The sequence below is a fragment of the Gracilinanus agilis genome, chromosome 5, assembly GCF_016433145.1.
Source record: "Gracilinanus agilis isolate LMUSP501 chromosome 5, AgileGrace, whole genome shotgun sequence".
NCBI classification, from domain to species: Eukaryota; Metazoa; Chordata; class Mammalia; order Didelphimorphia; family Didelphidae; genus Gracilinanus; species Gracilinanus agilis.
This window is the reverse complement of record NC_058134.1, coordinates 109,859,773-109,879,219: the sequence shown is the minus strand read 5'-3', so window position 1 is coordinate 109,879,219 and position 19,447 is coordinate 109,859,773. Positions and strand designations below refer to the sequence as shown.

The 19,447-nt window shown below is 34.6% G+C and overlaps 1 protein-coding gene across 1 annotated transcript in view; it reads right to left on the bottom strand.

The window, feature by feature from the left end:
* Nucleotides 1–19,447, bottom strand: part of KDM7A (lysine demethylase 7A) — a 107,030-nt gene that overhangs the window by 20,125 nt on the left and 67,458 nt on the right. Inside the window, exons 11-15 of the mRNA XM_044679398.1 lie at nucleotides 13,747–13,836; nucleotides 10,922–11,131; nucleotides 9,946–10,070; nucleotides 9,478–9,629; nucleotides 2,453–2,550 (exon numbers count right to left, since the gene is read on the bottom strand). Coding sequence (XP_044535333.1) covers nucleotides 2,453–2,550; nucleotides 9,478–9,629; nucleotides 9,946–10,070; nucleotides 10,922–11,131; nucleotides 13,747–13,836 — 675 coding nt within the window. The remainder of the gene's footprint in view (nucleotides 1–2,452; nucleotides 2,551–9,477; nucleotides 9,630–9,945; nucleotides 10,071–10,921; nucleotides 11,132–13,746; nucleotides 13,837–19,447) is intronic.

Sequence of the window (19,447 nt, the reverse complement as noted above, 5' to 3'; positions counted from 1 at the left end):
GGATGGAGTATGCCTAACAAAGGTCATTAAACATACATTCATTTGGTTTACAACTTTAAAAGTAATACTTGTTACTACTTCCCATCCTAATTAATAAGTTCAGCTTCTGCAATATCTCATTTCCATTCTCTTCTCTCCACTCACATGGCCTCTACTTTAGTACACAAAAGTACAAGTATTTTAGAATATTTCCTTCTACCTGAAATACACTGATTTTCTGTTTTCACCCCCTGGTAATCTCCAACCCACCAGGGGTCAGCAACGTATGACTCTTTCTGCAGGAGCCATAAAGTCAATTTTTCTTCAGGCGCTGTTACAGGAACACGCACTGTGAGCACTGTACGGCTCTCACGAAATTACATTTTAAAAAATGTGGCATTTATGGCTCTCACGGCCAAAAAAGTTGCCAACCCCTGCTCTACACTATGTCAAACTCAGCTTGCAGCATGTGTAGGAGCTAGATTAAAATAAAACTGGAAAGTGTTTAACAAAATAAGTAAAAATAAAATAAAACAAAAATAATGTTCATCTGCAATGTATTTCTATTTGAGTTTGATGTCACTGTTATACACAGCTGCCAAATTCATATTTCTTTAAAACACAGATCTAATCATGTCACTCCCTAACTTGAGAATCAAAGGTGCCTTAATTATTCTCAAATAAAACAGAAAACACAAATTTAAGATAAAAGAGGAACAAGTAAAAGTTTAAATCACCAAATTCAGATGAACTACATCCTGGAGTTAAGCAATCACTGGTGATTTTGTGAAAGTGAAAAACTTAAGAATCAATGCTATCTGAATTTTTAAAAAATGAAAAAGGATAGTCTCTAAACTACAGGCTATCTGACTTGCCTGATTCCTGAAAAAATCCTAAAAAGTTTCATTAAAAGAATTATTTAGATGTATTTGGAAAGGGGAAGATTTCATCAAGAAAAGGTTAAGCCAGAAAAACTTATTTTCTTCAAGAGAAAATGAAGTACAATATCACCAACAGAGATTATTAGCAGAATGGCTCAGGGATCTGTCATTGGTTTTTTGATGTTTAACATTTTTATTTATCATTTGAACTAAAGGATAGATGGAATGCTTGTCAAATTTGCAGATGACAAGAAACCAGAAGGGATCATAAATAACAGAATTAGCATCCAAAAAGATCAGAATGAGCTAGAACATGGTGCTGACTCAAATGATTTGAAATTTAGTAGGGCTATATATAACACTCTACAATTTTATTTTAATTAACTGTATTAACATGAACTAACTGTAAAAGTAACGAGTAGGGGGCACATTAAACTATAGCTCTCAAAATGAGGTCCCAATGTAGCATTGGCAACCAGAAAAGCTAATAATGCTTCTAGGCTGAAGGGAAGCAAAGTATCCAAAACCGTGCTCTGTCTTAGTAGGACCACATTTGGAGTACTGTTTTCCATATTTAGTTTCTGAATTTTAGATAGGGGACTGAAAAATGATGGAGGGGGAGGGCAGAAGAGAATATAGAAGGATGCTGGGATAGGATGCCATACGAGGATCAATTGAAAGAAATAGGATATTAAGATTGAAGAAAAGGAAAATATGAAAGGCAGAAAAAGGAATAGATTTGTTCTATTTCATCCAAGAAAGTAGAACTAGGAATAATAAGTGTTGGAAGTTGCAGAGAAGAGGATGTTTTAGCACAATGTAAAGAAAAATTCCCAACCAATCCAAACTGTCCAAAAATAGAATGGGCCTTCTCAGAAGGGAATACACTTGCATGTCCCTTCTTTGGATGAAGACCTTTGTAGTGACACAGTAGTGAAGCTTATTCTTATTGGACCTCATTACATGACCTCTGAGTCATGAGCCCTTCCAGGGCTGAGATTCTGTCATCTAATTTTAATTCTGTCCAAATATTTGATAGTTACTATGTGATTATATTTAAAATGTAATGGTATGGGGGCAGCTGGGTAGCTAAGTGGATTGAGAGTCAGGCCTAGAGACGGGAGGTCCTAAGTTCAAATCTGGCCTCAGACACTTCCCCAGCTGTGTGACCCTGGGCAAGTCATTTGACCCCCATTGCCCACCCTTACCACTCTTCCACCTATGAACCAATACACAGAAATTAAGGGTTTTAAAAAAAAAATGTAATGGCAGCCTGCCAATGTTATCTTTATAAACAAGGAAATCCTAAATAATAGATTTAAAAAACAAAACTGTTTTCTTTAAGCTAAAGTTTGAAGATAAACCTGATGTAAAGCAATATGTAGCAGTTTTCAAGACTGAACTGTCATCTATAATTAATGCCACGTACTAAAAGTTAATATACTTTTTTTGAAAGCATGGCATTTATCCTCAAACTCAGATCAATGCTCTTGTACCAATTTTTCTTTTAGTAATACAATTATGGAACTCTCAGGTCTTTAGACACAGCCTGACAGCCTGTGTGCTAATGTCTTAGTTTCCTCATTACATACCTGAACAGTGCAGTCAGGCCCAGATTCCTCTGAATCGGAAATATCAGAATATTGTGAAGATCCATTTCTAAGTTCTGATTTTACACTTTCAAAAAACACTAGAAGAAAAAAGGGAACAGGAGTCACTAGAATATTTCACATTTTATCCATCTGTAGAGAAAATGTCTATGTTCATTGTATATCTCTTGTACAAAGCAGTATTTTAGGTGTAAAATAATCTGGCAAACTTTAATTTGAATACATACCTACCAAACTTTGCTTGCTTAAAGAATATGCTATTAAGATAATGGTAGTCCAATGTAGTAGAGGCAGGTTTTCAAACTAGTGCCCAGGAAGAAATGGTGAAATTAAAATTATTACAGAGCTCTATTTCAACCTCTCATTTATATTCATAAAGAAACTGAGGTCCTGATGAGTCAAGTCATGAGCTATTTGGTGGTAGAATTTGAACTAAAACTCAAGTCTTTTTGTTTCTCTGTCAATGTTATAAAGAACCCTATGAAATGGAGACTTTGTTTTAAGAGATAAAGCTATGTTTCTTTTCACTGATGTTTTTATTCAGAAAAGAGAGATCAAAATTCTTTGGTATTTCTCCTTGTCATACCTAATTATGGAAAAACTTTTCAGCATTATTCATATAGTGACATATTCTAAGAAAGCCCAGGTTTTAACAGGTAAGCTTTTCTTTTTAATTAATTCTAAATTTCTATTTTGAATTACAGCATGGCCTCCTCATCTGCAGTTTCGCTCTCCAGAGTTTGAGTTACCCACAATCAATCCAAGAAGTGCCAGCAGTCTACTCTTAAGTGCCTGAAGTCTGCCCCAGATTTCTTCTGCTTTCACTTTCATTTTTTGGGATTAGGGTGAGAGGCACAGAACACTAAGCCCAGGGGCAAGATTTGGGAGAAAGACTATCTATATGGGCTCAGCCAGTGTTCGCTTAAAATATGGTTTTGGTTGTCCATGGCAGGTCTTGAAACATTTCCATAGGCCCCTAATTATATTTGAGTCTGCTTCTTCATGTTTACATCATTCATTATGGGTTAACCAAAAGATAAAAATCCCCATCATATGAAGATATGAAGTTGAAGATCCTTGGGTCCTCTAGGCTGCATTAACTGCCTCCATTTTCTTGTCTCTGGACTGACCTTTAAATCTGGGCTTTGATCCCACCAAAATGAAAACTTTTTTCCAAGGGCACCAATTGCCTCTTTATTATTCAGTTCAGTGGCCTTTTCTCAAGTTTCACCCTTCCTGATCTTTCTGTGACATCTGACGTTACTGATCAACCCATCTCTATTTTGGTCTTCTATCCTGCCTAGGTCTTCTTGGCATTGCCCTGCCACAGTCCTCTTTCTACTTGCCTTTTGCAATTCTGCTCAGTTCTTTGTAGGATTATCATCCATATCCCCTCTGCTATGCTGTTCTGTCCAGGCTCCAAGCCTACTCTCTCCTACATTCTTACTTGGCAACCATGGATTCAATTATCTTCTCTATACAGGCAACTTGCAAATTTGGCTAGCTAGTCCATACTCCAATACTGGGCTACAGAGATTCATAACTACACAGTCTGGCAGATATCTATGCCTCAATGCCTCAAAGATATCTCAAACTCAACATGTTCAAGACAGAACTTGTCCTTTTCCCCCTTAACCCACCCCTTTCCCTAACTTCCTTATTTCTGGTAATAGCACCATCATTCTTTCAGGTAGCCACATTAGTAAACTGGAAGCATCCTTCATTCTTATTCCTCACTACATCCCTCTCACAATATCCATTCACTGGCTGAGTCTCGTCCATTATACCTCTTCAATATTTCTTAAACCTATCTTCTCTTATTTTTTCCCTTTCCAATATGCACTCTACAAAGCTATCAAATTGGTATTCTGAAATCATAGGTCTCACCATGCTATTTCCTTGCTTAAGAAGTTCCAGGAATTTCCTACTGACTTTAGGCTCCTCTGTTTGGCATTCAGGCCTTCACAATCTGGTTCTAGTTTACCTTCAGAGATCATTTACACATCAGTTTTCTTGTACTCTAAGCTCTAACCACACCGGATATATTTGCTCTCCTCCATACATGACATTCCATCTCCCATCTCAATGCCTTTATTCAGGCATTACCTTCTGGGGTACTCTCCTCTCTATCTCTTAGAATCCCTAGTTCCCCTTAAAAGGACTTAAAAGCAGTCAGTGTGTCTGGACCTAAAGTAAGGAATATTTGAGTTCAAATCTGGCCTCCAACACTTACTTGCTGTTTGACCTTGGGCAAGTCACTTAACTTCTATTTGCATAAATTTCCTCCTCATCTATAAAATGGGGATAATAGCACTTAATTTCTAAGGATTATTATGAAGATAAAATTAGATAATATTTGTAAAGTGCTTTGCAAACCATAAAGTGTTATGTAAATGGGAGCTAGGTAGCTCTGTGGATAGAGCACCAGGCCTGGTGAAAGGAGGTCCTATGTTCGAATTGACCTCAAACACTTCCTAGCAGGGGGCAGCTGGGTAGCTCAGTGGAGTAAGAGTCAGGCCTAGAGACAAGAGGTCCTAGGTTCAAACCCGGCCTCAGCCACTTCCCAGGTGTGTGACCCTGGGCAAGTCACTTGACCCCATTGCCCACCCTTACCAATCTTCCACCTATGAGACAATACACCGAAGTACAAGGGTTTAAAAAAAAAAAACACTTCCTAGCTGTGTGATCCTGGGCAACTGCCTAGCCCTTATCAGTTCTTCTAGCTTGTAAATGATACTTAATATTGATTCAAAGACAAAAAGTAAAGTTTTTTGTTATATAAATGCTGCTACGACGATGACTACTACTATTATTCCCTCAGTTACTATTGTGCCACAAAATAATCCCTTAATAAATTCCTGGTAATCAACAAGATTAGTTTTTTTCTTTATAAAATGAGGGGAATAGAATACAACACTAAGTTCTAAAATCTAAGATTCTTCTGCTGTTGTTTCATCTACCTTAGAGTTTCCTAGCCACTTTTTCCATTTGTAGTAGATTCTATTGTGATATAAGTTATAAAGTATGCATCTAAGTTTCAGAGTATTCAGTGTTAAAACTGAATAAAGACTGATCTGAATTGGAGAATAATGTGCATTGGCTTCTGTTCTAGGTTTCTGTGATATTTCTGTGACAAAATGGCATTTTTTAACTTGTTTACTTTAGGAATATCCTGAATATTAGGTAAGTGAAGCATAATAACAATGTTATATTAATAAGTTAGCACTGCATATGAATGTCACAGTACATTGTCTCTGGAAGCTTTTAAAGTATTTTGCTGCTATAAATTTATATAATTAAATGAAAGGTTTGTCAACCAATAATGAAGTATACATCAGATCCAAAACTCCAATCTACTGATTATCAATTAGTTATTTCTTCAAATCTATTAAGTTCTCAAATTCTTCCCAATTCTAAAAAGCCTGACTTTGCTAAGAATTCTTTTAAATTCAGGGTTAACTCATGGTTTAAATAAAACTAATTTGCTAAATTTTAACTTTCACTATTACTGCTTACTTCTTTATTTGTATAGTAGATTTATGAGTTCATTGATTTGAATGTTCCCCCAAAGACGTAAACATTATAACAAATCCGTGTCATCTTAGTCTATATTATATTAACCCTGTTAATTGTTTTTGCAACATGACTTGTCCATTCTTTTTTCCTCTTCATACATGTCTCTAAATTCATTTTTAATTTTACTTCAACCATTCAATTCTTTATTGGTCTTTTCATCCCCTCCAGAATATCTACTGACTGACACTTGATCCTGAACTCTGGCAATTTTTAATTCTTTGTGTTATTACATGATTCAAAATCATATAACATTTACTAGAAGAATATCATAAAATGAGAAGAGCCACCATTTCACAGAGAAACAAGGTATCATTAAAAGGACTGGAATTTCCCATTAGCAATTTAGTCCATTTTCTAATTTGGATTCAATTCTAGGTCTAGTTCACTTTCCATACACAGTGTTCACCCAAAATACACATACTGGTAAACAAGTTTTTTGGGTTGAGCATCCAACTGCTTATCACAGTCTGGGAAATAAATATTCTTCGTTTACTTGGTTTTCCCTTGTGAATAGTTAGGCCAAATTCTTTTGAGTGGTTTAAGATTTCATTTAGAATGCACTAAAACACTCAGAGGTTTGATATAATTGATACAATGTAATCTGCCAAAAAAATCTGAAGATTTTTACCATTAAGAAATTCTTTTCAGTATGAACTCTGTGCTGTACATCTTCTATGAGAGCAGCAAACAACTTTGTTGACTATGTCACTTGCTTAAAAAAAATTAAAAAAGCAAACTGGGAGAGAAAAAAAAAAAAAGACTGCCATCTCTGGGAGTGGAAAACCCCAAAAAGCATTGCAAGGAACTGTCAATGAGATCATCAAAACCAAGCAAAATTGGGCTTCACTTTATGTGTCCAACAAAGCACTTCATATGTTCCCTCTCCATGACTATGCAAGGGTCATTTCCTATGTCTTGGTTACTGCCTCCTCACTTCTACCTCACAGAATACACAACTCAAAGCACCACTTTCTACACCCTTTCCTCATCACTGAACTGCTAGTATCATCCCTCCCTGGCTACCTTGTGTTTATTCTTCTTATCTTTACCTTGCATACATTTATCTATATAGTTGTCTCCCCAACTGAGAGAAGAGTTTTCATTCTTTGTATCTGTGTACCAGTGCCTAGAATTCATGTAGTAAACGCTTGCTGATTGTCTGCTTAATATCTTTTGCCTACAGGCATATAGAAAAAGACTAGGAAGATCTGGATGTGAGCAGACTGCTGAATAAAGTATTGAAGATGAACAAGTTACATTATGCCATGAATACAAAATGTCCTAACAAAATGCTAGGCAACCAATCTTCAGTTTTGGACTTCCAATAATGCCAACTTTGGGATTTCAATACTAGAGAAAGACAAAGGAAAGAAAGGGCAGGATTATACTAATTTGAGAGAATGCCCTAAAAATTAATGGAACCACTGGTGATATTTTGATAGCTTATGGAGAAGGGAGAGACATTCATTGCCCAAAAGCATTATTGTACCTGAAAGGCCTCATAGTCTTTGGAAAGACCTTGGAGGAACATGGAAAAAAGACTAATCAGTGTTAGACACCTGGAACATGTTGGTCTGACACTGTAAACTAAGAAGTGTCAGGTCAGTGGTCTTCAGAGCCATGGCCAGGTAAGTACCAACCCAGAGAAGGTGCTTATCAGATGACCACATCGAGACAGCCTTCGACAACTCAAGACATTTCTGAGATTTAGTGGTTGCTACTAGAAATTATTAAAGAACCATGCTCTCACCATTAAGTTACTTGATCATCTCCCTCATGGGGTGTATAATCATGAAAAAGCCATTTGGATTAAACCCTTTAATACCATTTGGAGATTTATGTTGCAAGATGTGAATAGGCTTTTACAGACTTGATCAGCTGTTTTACATATGAACTCCATGCCACCACTGTCATGTTAGCCTAGAAAGCTTGGGAGGAATCTTGTACTACAATGTTCATTAGAAATTAATTGATTTGTCAGTAGAAGATTTACTGAGTGCTTAATTTGTTATCCCAAACAAAAACTAGAGTTCTTAGCCTTAAAGTGGGTCACCATTGAAAAGTTCCCAAACAATGTGTATGCAATACAATTTTAAATATGGACTGACAAATAATCCACTAACATATTTTAAACATTTAAGCAGGTGGATGCTGCTTAACAGATGGGCACCAGCACTAGCCAACTATGAATTCAGAATGTCCTAGAGCCCAGAAAGCTATGTCTACATGTGCCTATCCCAAAGGACACGTGAGTTTGATCACTCTAGAAAGAATAATGACAATCTGTGATAAATGGAGAAAAATGATATTTGAGTTGAAGTAAAAGACTAGGGACAGTCTCCTGGTCTATCTTTGCATAGTGACATGAAGAAAGAGTCCCAGTTGACTCCCCAAATTCTGCAAATATAAATGAGCCAAGGAAGACAAGATATCCCCCAAACAATCAAACAGATAACAGGGAAGGAAATAAGTATTTATATAGAGCCTATTATATACCAGGGTCTGTGCAAAGTGCTTTTACCAAATTTTATTCTTACAAATATTACAAAACTTATTATTTGAAAGCATAATAAGCCAGGAGTTGACTGAATAAAATCACAGTCCTTAAGCTGATGAGATTAGTGTGGTCACCCACAAAAGAAGTACAGATAAGAATAAAGAAGCAGCCAGTTCTCTGAGAATAAGAGAGCTTGGCTTTTCTCAGATTGTCCTCTGGTGTTAAGATAGCACATTTGACTGACAGTCTATATCCAGATGGACATAGATATTCTATATTATCCCCTCATTACAAGAAACTGTCCTTTCATTGCTGCTGAGGATCTCCATCACTTTGTGTTCCTATTTAATTTAAATATTACATATAAAATAAGCAATGCATATAAATTATCATAGTTTTGTCTTTTGTTTTGGAATACATAGGCAAAAAAACTCCACGGGATCATGCTTAGAGCCAACAAGGACCCCAGAGGTTGAATCTGACTCCTTAATTTTAAATATGAGGAAACTGAAGTCTAGAGAAGTTCAATGACTTGCTTAGGGTCACAAATATTCTGAGTACTTCGATCTAAGTTTTAATAATTTTGATTTCAGTGCCCTATTTGAAGCCATGCTACCCTCCTCCAAGTTTTAATCTGTGAATGTTTTGACAACTAAGGGCACCATCAAATATGTACTCATTTCAACAATGTGAACTACTCTTTGAGTATTTCTTTGTTGGCACTGATGCCTTGTATTTATTCTTGACAATGACTTAAAAATAACTTTATATGAATGAGAATTTTTAAAAGATATTTTAGAAAGACCACAACAAATGTAATAATGTCCATCATTCCACATGATTTCTTAATTGGTTAGCAGCTTATTTTAGAGATTTAAACTATATAGAGTAAGCAGAGTACTAATATAAAGTAGTCAAATAAAAATGAACTTACTGTTAAGTGGTTTCTGAGGTTCTATATTCCCCTGTCCTTCTGAAATCTGTTCTATCTTTAGGCTTTTTGCCTTTTTTGACCTCTCCACATAATCTTCATTTTCACTGTCTGCTGTATATAGATTTCGATCTGTGAAGGGTTGTCTTTCATCTCTGAATTTCAGGAAAAAAAAGTCAAAAGGGTAATAACTTTTGGGCAAAGCCTCATTTCTTCTATCCCTTTGAATCTGTCACTATTTGAAGTTAATTAAGAAAATATTTTAGTTAATTTGCTTATCTGCAGTAAATAATAATGGGGATTATGTGAATAAAGAAAATCTGTAGATGTCTTTCATTGGAATGTATAACTATTTATAATGTAAGTAAAATGGCAAATATTGAAATTTTTCTAGATGTTTATTTTATAGCCAACTCTGTCAAAATATATCTATTCTGTAAACTGAAATATATAACCATCCACTTTACATACTTAATAATTCTTCCATTTGTCAGCAGTAATCGTAAGTCATTGTCTTTTGTTCTCCATTCTGGTACTGTAGAAGATGGCTGGAGGTGCTTGTTGAATCTTCCATTCAATTTAGAGCTCAAGATGTCCTTAAGGTATAAAAGTTGGATTATTTTATTTTTATAACAAAAATTAAAATAAAACTCTTGCACACTCAGTAGCTTGTACTGGATTTTAATTATTTCTCCCTTTTAAGTGTCATCTCTTCTATATTCTCCTTGTCCTCAGCTTATTCATGGCTCTTCTGACCTAGCTCATGTTAACAACCTGCTTTTCTTACAACATTTTGTAACTTGCCACCATCTGCATAAGACCCAATAGAAAAGAATAAAGATCGGTATTTGCAAAGGTCATTAACACAGTGCCTGGCATATAGTAGGCATGTCATAAATGCTTATCTCCTTCATAAATATGATGGAGTATATTAAATATGCAAAGATTTCTTCTTTGTGGTCAATATAATAATTAGGACTTTGGGTATTAAATTGAATCTTTCTCTGATTGCTACTTTTGGGTAATGTATGATTATATAATTTATAATTATACAATGTAATATAAATTATACAATTTGGTTTCTAGACCACCATATGAAAAAAATTTTTAATTCGGTAATCCTTCCAATCTTATTTTATATTTACAGTGATTAATTTGCACTAGCTCTTCTTTCTAGATTTCAAATTACAGAAAGCACATTCTACAAATCCATCAATACTACTCATGAAGGGACTTTCAGTACCCAAGTGATAAAGTACATTCTCTAAGATAATGGCTTACATATGCAGCTTTCTTCAACCAGTATGGGAGTGATAAAAATCAAGCATTATTACCAATGGTCCTCAGTTTGCAAAAATAAAACATTGATCACTAAGATTGTTGGATGTTTTTCCTCATAAAGAGTATTTTATTTCCTGTTCCTCTCTTCAGGAAACATTATACTTGCCTCTTCCCATGGGCACATCTCTAGTCTTTTGAGCACCTCTCTTGTGTGGAGTTCTAAGATATCCAGGTTAGAAGGAGTTCTAACATTATGATCTCGAAGTTTTCTCATTTTTCGTCTGGAATGGTATGGGGAGGATGCTTCATTTGAGGATCGTGAAACTGGGCATGTAGTAAGAATTCCCTGAGATTTGACTGGCTTACTGTTTTCCTCCTTCAAAAGTTGAGAATAATTCAGAGAATATGAGAATAAATAATATTTAAATACACAGAAAGACAATATTTTCAATTACTTAAAAAGCTATAAAAGCATAATGTGAAAACAAAAACAATTCATTTTTTAAATCCTTCAAAAGGGCTATATCATGGAACACAAATAGTTCTACTAAGAAAAGCTGCAAAAATGTGCTCCTCTATGGATGACTAGAAAAAAAAAAGTATCTTTAATAGACATTTGCTATCTAACTCAACCTCTCTCTCTCTCTAATGATATAAACTAATAATTCCTAAAATACTTTCAAATTATTAATAGCAATATGAAAGAATGGCCTAAACAGTAATAATAACAAAGAAGAAAATCAAAACAATACCCTCTAACACTCTACATATTGGCAAAAATGGTAAGAAACGGGAATACTCATGTTGGAAGGACTGTGGAAAGACAGGCAAATAAGAGCATGATGGTCATATTCTGGAAAACAATTAAAATTATCCAAAGAGATAACAGATTCTACTGCAAGTCAAATACAATCAAGAGGTCAAATGGAGAAAAAGAAAGGTCTCACATACACCAAAATATTTCTAGTAGCATTTTCTGAGAAAGCAAAACAAAGATGCCTATTGACTATGGAAAAGATAGACAAATTATGGTATATGAATATAATGGAATATTACTGGGTTATAAGAAATGATCAATAGAGAAACAAAGAAAGTCCTGTAGAAAACAATTCAAAGCAAAGTAAGCAGAACCAAGAAAACAGTAAATATGACAACAATGTAAACACAAACAACAACTGAATGAAACCTCAAGCAAACATTATAAAAGTTTAATGATCAAGCTTGGTCCCCCCAAAAAAAGATATAAGAAGATACTTCCTGTCGCTTCTACAGATATAGAATGCTGTGTATCATATCAAACTTTTTTCATGATAGTTTTACAGAAAAGTTGGAAATATAGGTGACATAAAACAAAAACTACCAAAGAAAATGCACTTTTTAAAAAAACAGAAAAAATTGAGTTTTGAGGCCAGTAAAAACCATTAAATGTAGTTTTATCTAATTTAATGTAACTTTCTAATACTCTTCAAAAACCCTAGCTTTTTTTACTCCTACTCTTAGAGAACAGACTAAAGGATGAGATGTTAATAGGTCACACAGCCAGCATGTGTCACAACTGGGATTTGAACTCAGACTTTCTTAACTCTGAGGACAACTTTCTATCTACTATGTAAACCCTAGCCCCTCAATATGGTCATACAGAAGATATTTTTAACTTTTTGTTTTTAACTGTACAAAAGTACAGAAGCAAGTCAAATAACTTAATAGCTTCCTCACATATAAAATGGGAGGTAAAAGCAACTATCTTGCAGAGCTGTTCAGAAGAACAAATGAGATAATATACATAAAACATTTTACATAGAGAAGTAGCATGTAGTGTTTAGTAAGCCCTGAAACCAGAAGACCTGTATTTATATCCCACCTCTGACATATGATTTGTGATTCTGGTTAAGTCATCAAACCCCTGGGGAGTCTAGGTAACTCTCTGAGATAATAAAAAGCACAAAAGCTAAGTCAGTTTCCTTATCTGGGCATTCCCTATATGCCAATGAAACACAAATTTAGTCCTTATTCCTGGAGATGTCAGGTATTACTGGTTACTAGTTCATAGCCAGTCTACTGTCTGGCTTCCTTACTGTTCATTTTCTGAGGTATGCTATATGCATAATTCATCCTGGGGGAGTCCTCCTCAATGCTCCCTCTCAGGAATCTCATTTTTCTTCCAAGTTCTACTCAGATGCCACTTCTTCTCTGAAGACTTCCCCATTCCTTCTAGTTATTACTCCGTTCTCTTCCCAAATTGCTTTATATTTATTTTTATACATATTGAATCCTCTCAATAAAATATACATTTCTTGAGAACAAAACAGTTTTATTTTTGTCTTTGTGTTACTTTCACTTAGCATAGTCAACACAAAGTTCTTGTTAAATATGTATAAATTGAACTATATTAGTTATGTGACTCTCCTCCAAACCCTGAAATAGTTCCCCAAAAATTCTTTAATCAAATTAAACCTAACCATTTTGTTTTATGGTTAATCTATAAAGGGTACTCTTCTAATCAAGTTTCCCCTAATACTCTCTACTTCAATGCCCCATATTTATCACTCTATAAAATCTCGTCCTGCTAAATTCTAACATTTCTGTCTCCAAATTGCTAACTTCACCTAACTACATTCTCTTTGGCTACATTTGTGCTGTCTCTCTCCAATAAAGGATTATTTATTAATCTCTTAGGAGCTATAATCGGTAATGGATGAAAACTGTTGAAGGCTCTCTGATATTAGGTTTTTACTCAAAACTGTATTAAATATAAATGTATCCTTCTTTGAATACACCCAAAGGCATGTTTCCTAGTGAGCCCAATTAAAACACAATTTCATTAAAGTATCCTCTAAAACTTTCTGAAATTGAAAACTCAGATCAGTGATCAGATCAGTGTGTAAGGTCTTACACACACAGTATTCAAAGTTTATTTTATAATTTTGTGTTTCTCTGCTTCAGAAAATCAGAACTTTAATATTCATTTAGGTTAACTGTACCTACTCTTACCTCTATGGAACGAATTACTTTAGAAAGTTCTTTAATGAGATGTCCCGGTCTAACATTGTCTGGAATTTCAAAGGCATGTTCTGACACAAGCTGTATTTGGATGAACAAAGATAAACAAACAAAAATCAAAGTTAACATTTTAAAACAGTACCCATGCAAACTAAACATCCAACACACTTACTTTATGCATTCTGTAATATGACAATGATGTAGAGACCTGGGTTCAAATTTTTCGTGTTAGCTATGCCCAAGAACAAGGTAATTTACTTCTATAAATATCACTTTCTCATTCTCTACAATGGTGATGATACCATTCATACTGTCTGCTTCATAGGATCATTTTAAGCAAAGTACTATGGCTGTTAACTTTATTCTGAGTATTGGAGTTTTAGATTCACATGTAAAAGGAAGCAGCATGGTATGGGAAAGAGAGCTTGCCTGACACCAGAAGCCCAGGGTTCTAATACTTTCTCTGACACTTACTACTGATGGGATCAAATCAGTTGAAATGAACAAGTAGTAAAGTTACTTTTTGAATTTTAATTTCTTCAAATGAAAAATTGGGATCATAGTGGCCCCATAGTTTCTATTTCCTGGGGTTGATGTGATAATCAAATGAGAACTTTAAAACCTTCAAACACCAGGCAAATGGGCACTACTATCTAACACTGGTGTAGGCAGTGAGGTGGTACTGAATGCTGGGCCTGAAGTTAGAAATTAGTTCAAATCTGGCCTCAGACACTTACTAGCTGGTTGACCACAGGCAAGTCACTTTACCTTGTTTATCTCAGTTCCTCATCTATAAAATGAGCTAGAAAAGGAAATAGCGAATCACTCCAGTAGTTTTGCCAACTAAACCACAAATAGGGTCATGAAGTCAGACATAACTAAACAACAACTATCAACAAAATCTTACACTGGACTTTATTGGTAATGCTAGTCAGGGTTCATACAACTGATAAATTATCTTTTAACAAGATACTCTTATTTACTTAAGCAAATCAGATTCTCTGAAATGGAGTCAAAGATAAATTCTCCTTTTATTGAATTCTATATTGTAGTTAAATGAATACTTATACAAGAGTCTATTGTTGCATTTAAAAACAAAAACCCATTTACCAAAATAATTTAAAATTTTAACTATCATAACTAACAATGAAAACATAAAGTTTGACATATTTCAGTTCAAACAAATTTTAGGATATATATTGTTATATACTAGTTATTTAATATGAATGGAGAAAACCTGTTCTTTTTTTCCTTCCTCAACAAAAACCAAGTTACAAAAACTATTTCCCCAGTAGAAAAGAACAACTGTGAGTTATATCAGATCATCTAAGCATAGTCTGAATACAACAGGCACTTAATAAATGTTTTCTGACTTTATCTATAAAAATGTGAATCTGCATATAAGAAAGAGGAATAAAAGAATAAAGTTCTGGACTTGAAATCAGGAAGATCAGTCTTCAAATCTCGACTCCAATACTTAATAGTGATTCTATCAAACATTTAAACTCAAAACCATATAAACTATTTTTCTTACTACATTCTTTTTATGACACAAATATGGTGCTGATACCTAAGCCAGGAAGAGCAAAAACAGAAAAAGAAAATTGTAGGCCAATTTCATTAATGAATATAAGATGCAAAAATTTTAAATAAAATATTAGCAAGGAGACTACAGTAATATATCATAAGGAACATTCACTATGACCAGGTGAGATTTATACCAGGAATGCAAGGCTGGTTTAGTATTAGAAAAATTATCAGCATCTGATGATATCAATAACCAAATTAATAGAAATCACATGATTATCTCAAGATGCAGAAAAACCCTTCAGGCAAAATACAACACTCATTCCTATTAAAAGCACTAGAAAAAAATAAAAGCACTAGAAAGCATAGGAATAAATGGGCCATTCTTTAAAACAATAAGTAGTATCTTCATCAGTGAGAAGTCATCTGCAATGGGAATAAGTTAGAAGCCTTCCCAGTAAGATCAGGGATAAAAAGTAAGGATGCTCATTATCACCACTATTATTTAATATTTTACTAGAAATGCTAACTTTAACAAGAAGAAAAAGAAATTGAAGTAATCCAATTAGGCAATGAGGAAACTAATTATGATGATACATTTAGAGAATCCCAAAGAATCAACTAAAAATTTAGTTGAAGTAATTAACAACTTTAGCAAAGTTGCAGGATAAAAATAAACCCACATAGAAATCAGCATTTCTATATATTACGAACAAAGTCTAGAAGCAAGAAATAGAAAGAGAAATTAAATTTAAAATAACTCTAGACAAGATAAAATATCTAGGAATTTACTTGCCAAGATAAATCCAGGAATTATATGAACACAATTATAAAACACTTTCCATACAAATAAAGTCAGATCTAAATAATAGGAAAAATATTAATTGCTCATGGATAGGCTGAGCTAATATAATAAAAATTACAATTCTACCAAAATTATTTATTCAGTGCCATACCAACCAAATTGTCAAAAAATTATTTTATAGGGTCCACCAGGGGGCTTGACCTTGGAAAAAACCAGAACTCAGACCTCAGGAGCCAATAGACCTCGGACAGACCCTGAGCACAAGGATAAACCTGAGAAGTTGCTGGGCTAACGATGGCTACCCAGTCTCAGGAAGCTCAGAAGAGAAAGAATAACAACAAGAAAAAGAAGTCTTTAACACTCGACAGCTTTTACACAGAGAAAATCCAGACAACCAAACAAACAGAGGAGGAGAACAAACAAGCATCCGGACCCTCCTCAAATAAGGAAAACTCCTCACAAGCTATGGAAGAGTTCAAAACTGAGATTTTAAGGAAAATGGAAGAGATCTGGCAAGAAAATAACTGTTTAAAAGGTAGAATCTTGCAAATGGAAAGTGAGGCTCAGAAACCAAATGAACTGATAAGCAAATTGAACACCAGAAATGTCCAGATTGAAAAGGAATACCAGAAGATTATGGCCGAAAACCAGAAAATCATAGCCGAAAACCAATTCCTAAAGGCTAGAATTGAGCAATTGGAAGCTAATGATCTCTCAAGACAACAAGAACAAATAAAACAAAGTCAAAAGACTGAAAAAAATAGAAGGAAATATGAAATATCTCAATGAGAGAGTGACAGACCAAGAAAACCGGTCTAGAAGAGACAATTTGAGAATAATTGGTCTTCCAGAAAAAACAGAAATTAATAGAAACCTGGACTCCATACTAACAGAAATAATCCAGCAAAATTGCCCTGAAGTCCTACAACAAGAGGGCAATATAGACATTGAAAGGATTCATAGAACACCTGCGACATTCGATCCAGAAAAGAAAACACCCAGAAATATAAATGCCAAATTCAAGAGTTTCAAGCAAAAGAAAAAATCTTACAAGAAGCCAGAAAGAAACAATTCAAATATCAAGGAGCAACAATCAGGGATCACACAGGATCTGGCAGCCTCCACGCTAAAAGATCACAAGGCTTGGAATACGATATTCAGAAAGGCAAGAGAGCTGGGCCTGCAACCACGGATCAACTACTCATCAAAATTGACTATATATTTCCAGGGGAAAGTATGGCATTCAACAAAATTGAAGAATTCCAGGTATTTGCACAGAAAAGACCAGGGCTAAATGGAAAGTTTGATATCCAACCACAAAAATCGAGAGAAACCTGAAAAGGTAAATAAGATACAGAGGGGAAAGAAAGAAAACTTATAATTTTTAAATTTGCCTTTTTAAAGGCCTCAGTGAGATCTAATTATCTGTATTCCTTTGTAGAGAAATGTTATGTTTAATTCTCTGTAATGTAAAAAGTAATTAGGGAAATGTATCAAAACTACATTTCCCGTGATAATNTGGTCTAATGATTTTATCTATCAACATGGCTTTAATTAAAATACTAATATATATATTTATACTAGCATCTATCATTTTTCATATTAACAGTAGTGAACTCTATTCACTATTATAATATTCACTATTATAATATTCACTATTATAGTAATCAGAAGAATAATTAACAGGGTGAGGGTGGAACACTAAATAATCTAAGATGGCATGGGGGATGGGAAAGAGGGGGTGAATAGCAGGGGACACCAAGAGAAACTTGAGTGAATAAGAAAATAGGATATTCTATTACACGCAAAGAGGGCATGGGAGGGAGAGGGGACAAATACTATTATAAGAAGGAGAGGAAGAGAGCATTAAGAGGTAATAATCAAACCTTACTCTCAGTGTAATCAACCCGGAGAGGGAAGAGTAGCTATACTATCCATTGGGACATAAAACTCTTATCTAACCCTTGTGAGAAAGTTAGAAGGGATAAACCAAGGGGAGCAGGGGAGTGGGGAGGTCAAAAAAAGGGAGGGGTGAAGGGGGAGGGAATTCATAAGGCCTTTAAAAACAAAAAGAGGGGGAAATAAGGGAGGGGGTAGAAAGGGAAGTTAATCAAGGGAGGGGATAAGGGATAGCGGCTCAATAGCAAACCACTAGTTTAAAAGGAAAAAAGTATAAGGGAAAAGGGGGTGGGGAATGGGGGAGGATTTGAAAATGTCAGCAAATGCACACAACTGATGATTATAACTCTGAAAGTGAATGGGACGGACTCGCTCATAAAACGGAAGCAAATAGCAGAGTGGATTAGAAACCAAAATCCTATAATATGTTGTCTACAAGAAACACATATGAGGCAGGTGGACATACACAAGTTTAAGGTTCAGGGTTTGAGCAAAATCTTTTGGGCGTCAAATGAGAAAAAGAAGGCAGGAGTGGCTATTATGATTTCTGACAAAGCCAAAGTAAAAATAGATATGATTAAAAAAGACAGGGAAGGTCATTACATCCTGATTAAAGGCAGTATAAACAATGAGGAAATAACACTGCTCAATATGTATGCACCAAGTGGCATAGCACCCAAATTCATAAAGGAGAAACTGGCAGAGCTCAAGAAGGAAATAGATAGTAAAACCATACTAGTGGGAGATCTAAATATTCCTCTGTCAGATCTAGATAAATCAAACCGAAAAATAAATAAGAACAAGGTAAGAGAGGTGAATGAAATCCTAGAAAAATTAGATTTAATTGATATGTGGAGAAAAATAAATAGGGACAAAAAGGAATACACCTTCTTTTCAGCTGCACATGGCACATTCACAAAGATTGACAATGTTATAGGGCATAGAATCATTGCAAACAAATGCAAAAGAGCAGAAATAATAAATGTAACCTTCTCAGATCATAATGCAATAAAAATAATGATTAGTAAGGGCACCTGTACAGGAAAATCAAAAACTAATTGGAAATTAAATAATATGATTCTTCAAAACCAATTTGTCAAAGAAGGAATCATAGAAACAATCAACAATTTCATTGAAGAAAATGACAATGATGAGACATCCTACCAAACTCTGTGGGATGCGGCCAAGGCAGTACTCAGGGGGAAATTTATATCCTTGAGTGCATATATTAACAAATTAAGGAGGGCAGAGATCAATGAATTGGGCATGCAACTCAAAAAATTAGAAAGTGAGCAAATTAAAAATCCCCAGATGAAAACTAAATTAGAAATACTAAAAACCAAGTGAGAAATTAATAAAATCGAAAGTAAAAGAACTATTGAATTAATAAATAAGACTAGAAGCTGGTACTTTGAAAAAACAGATAAAATAGACAAAGTACTGGTCAATCTAATAAAAAAA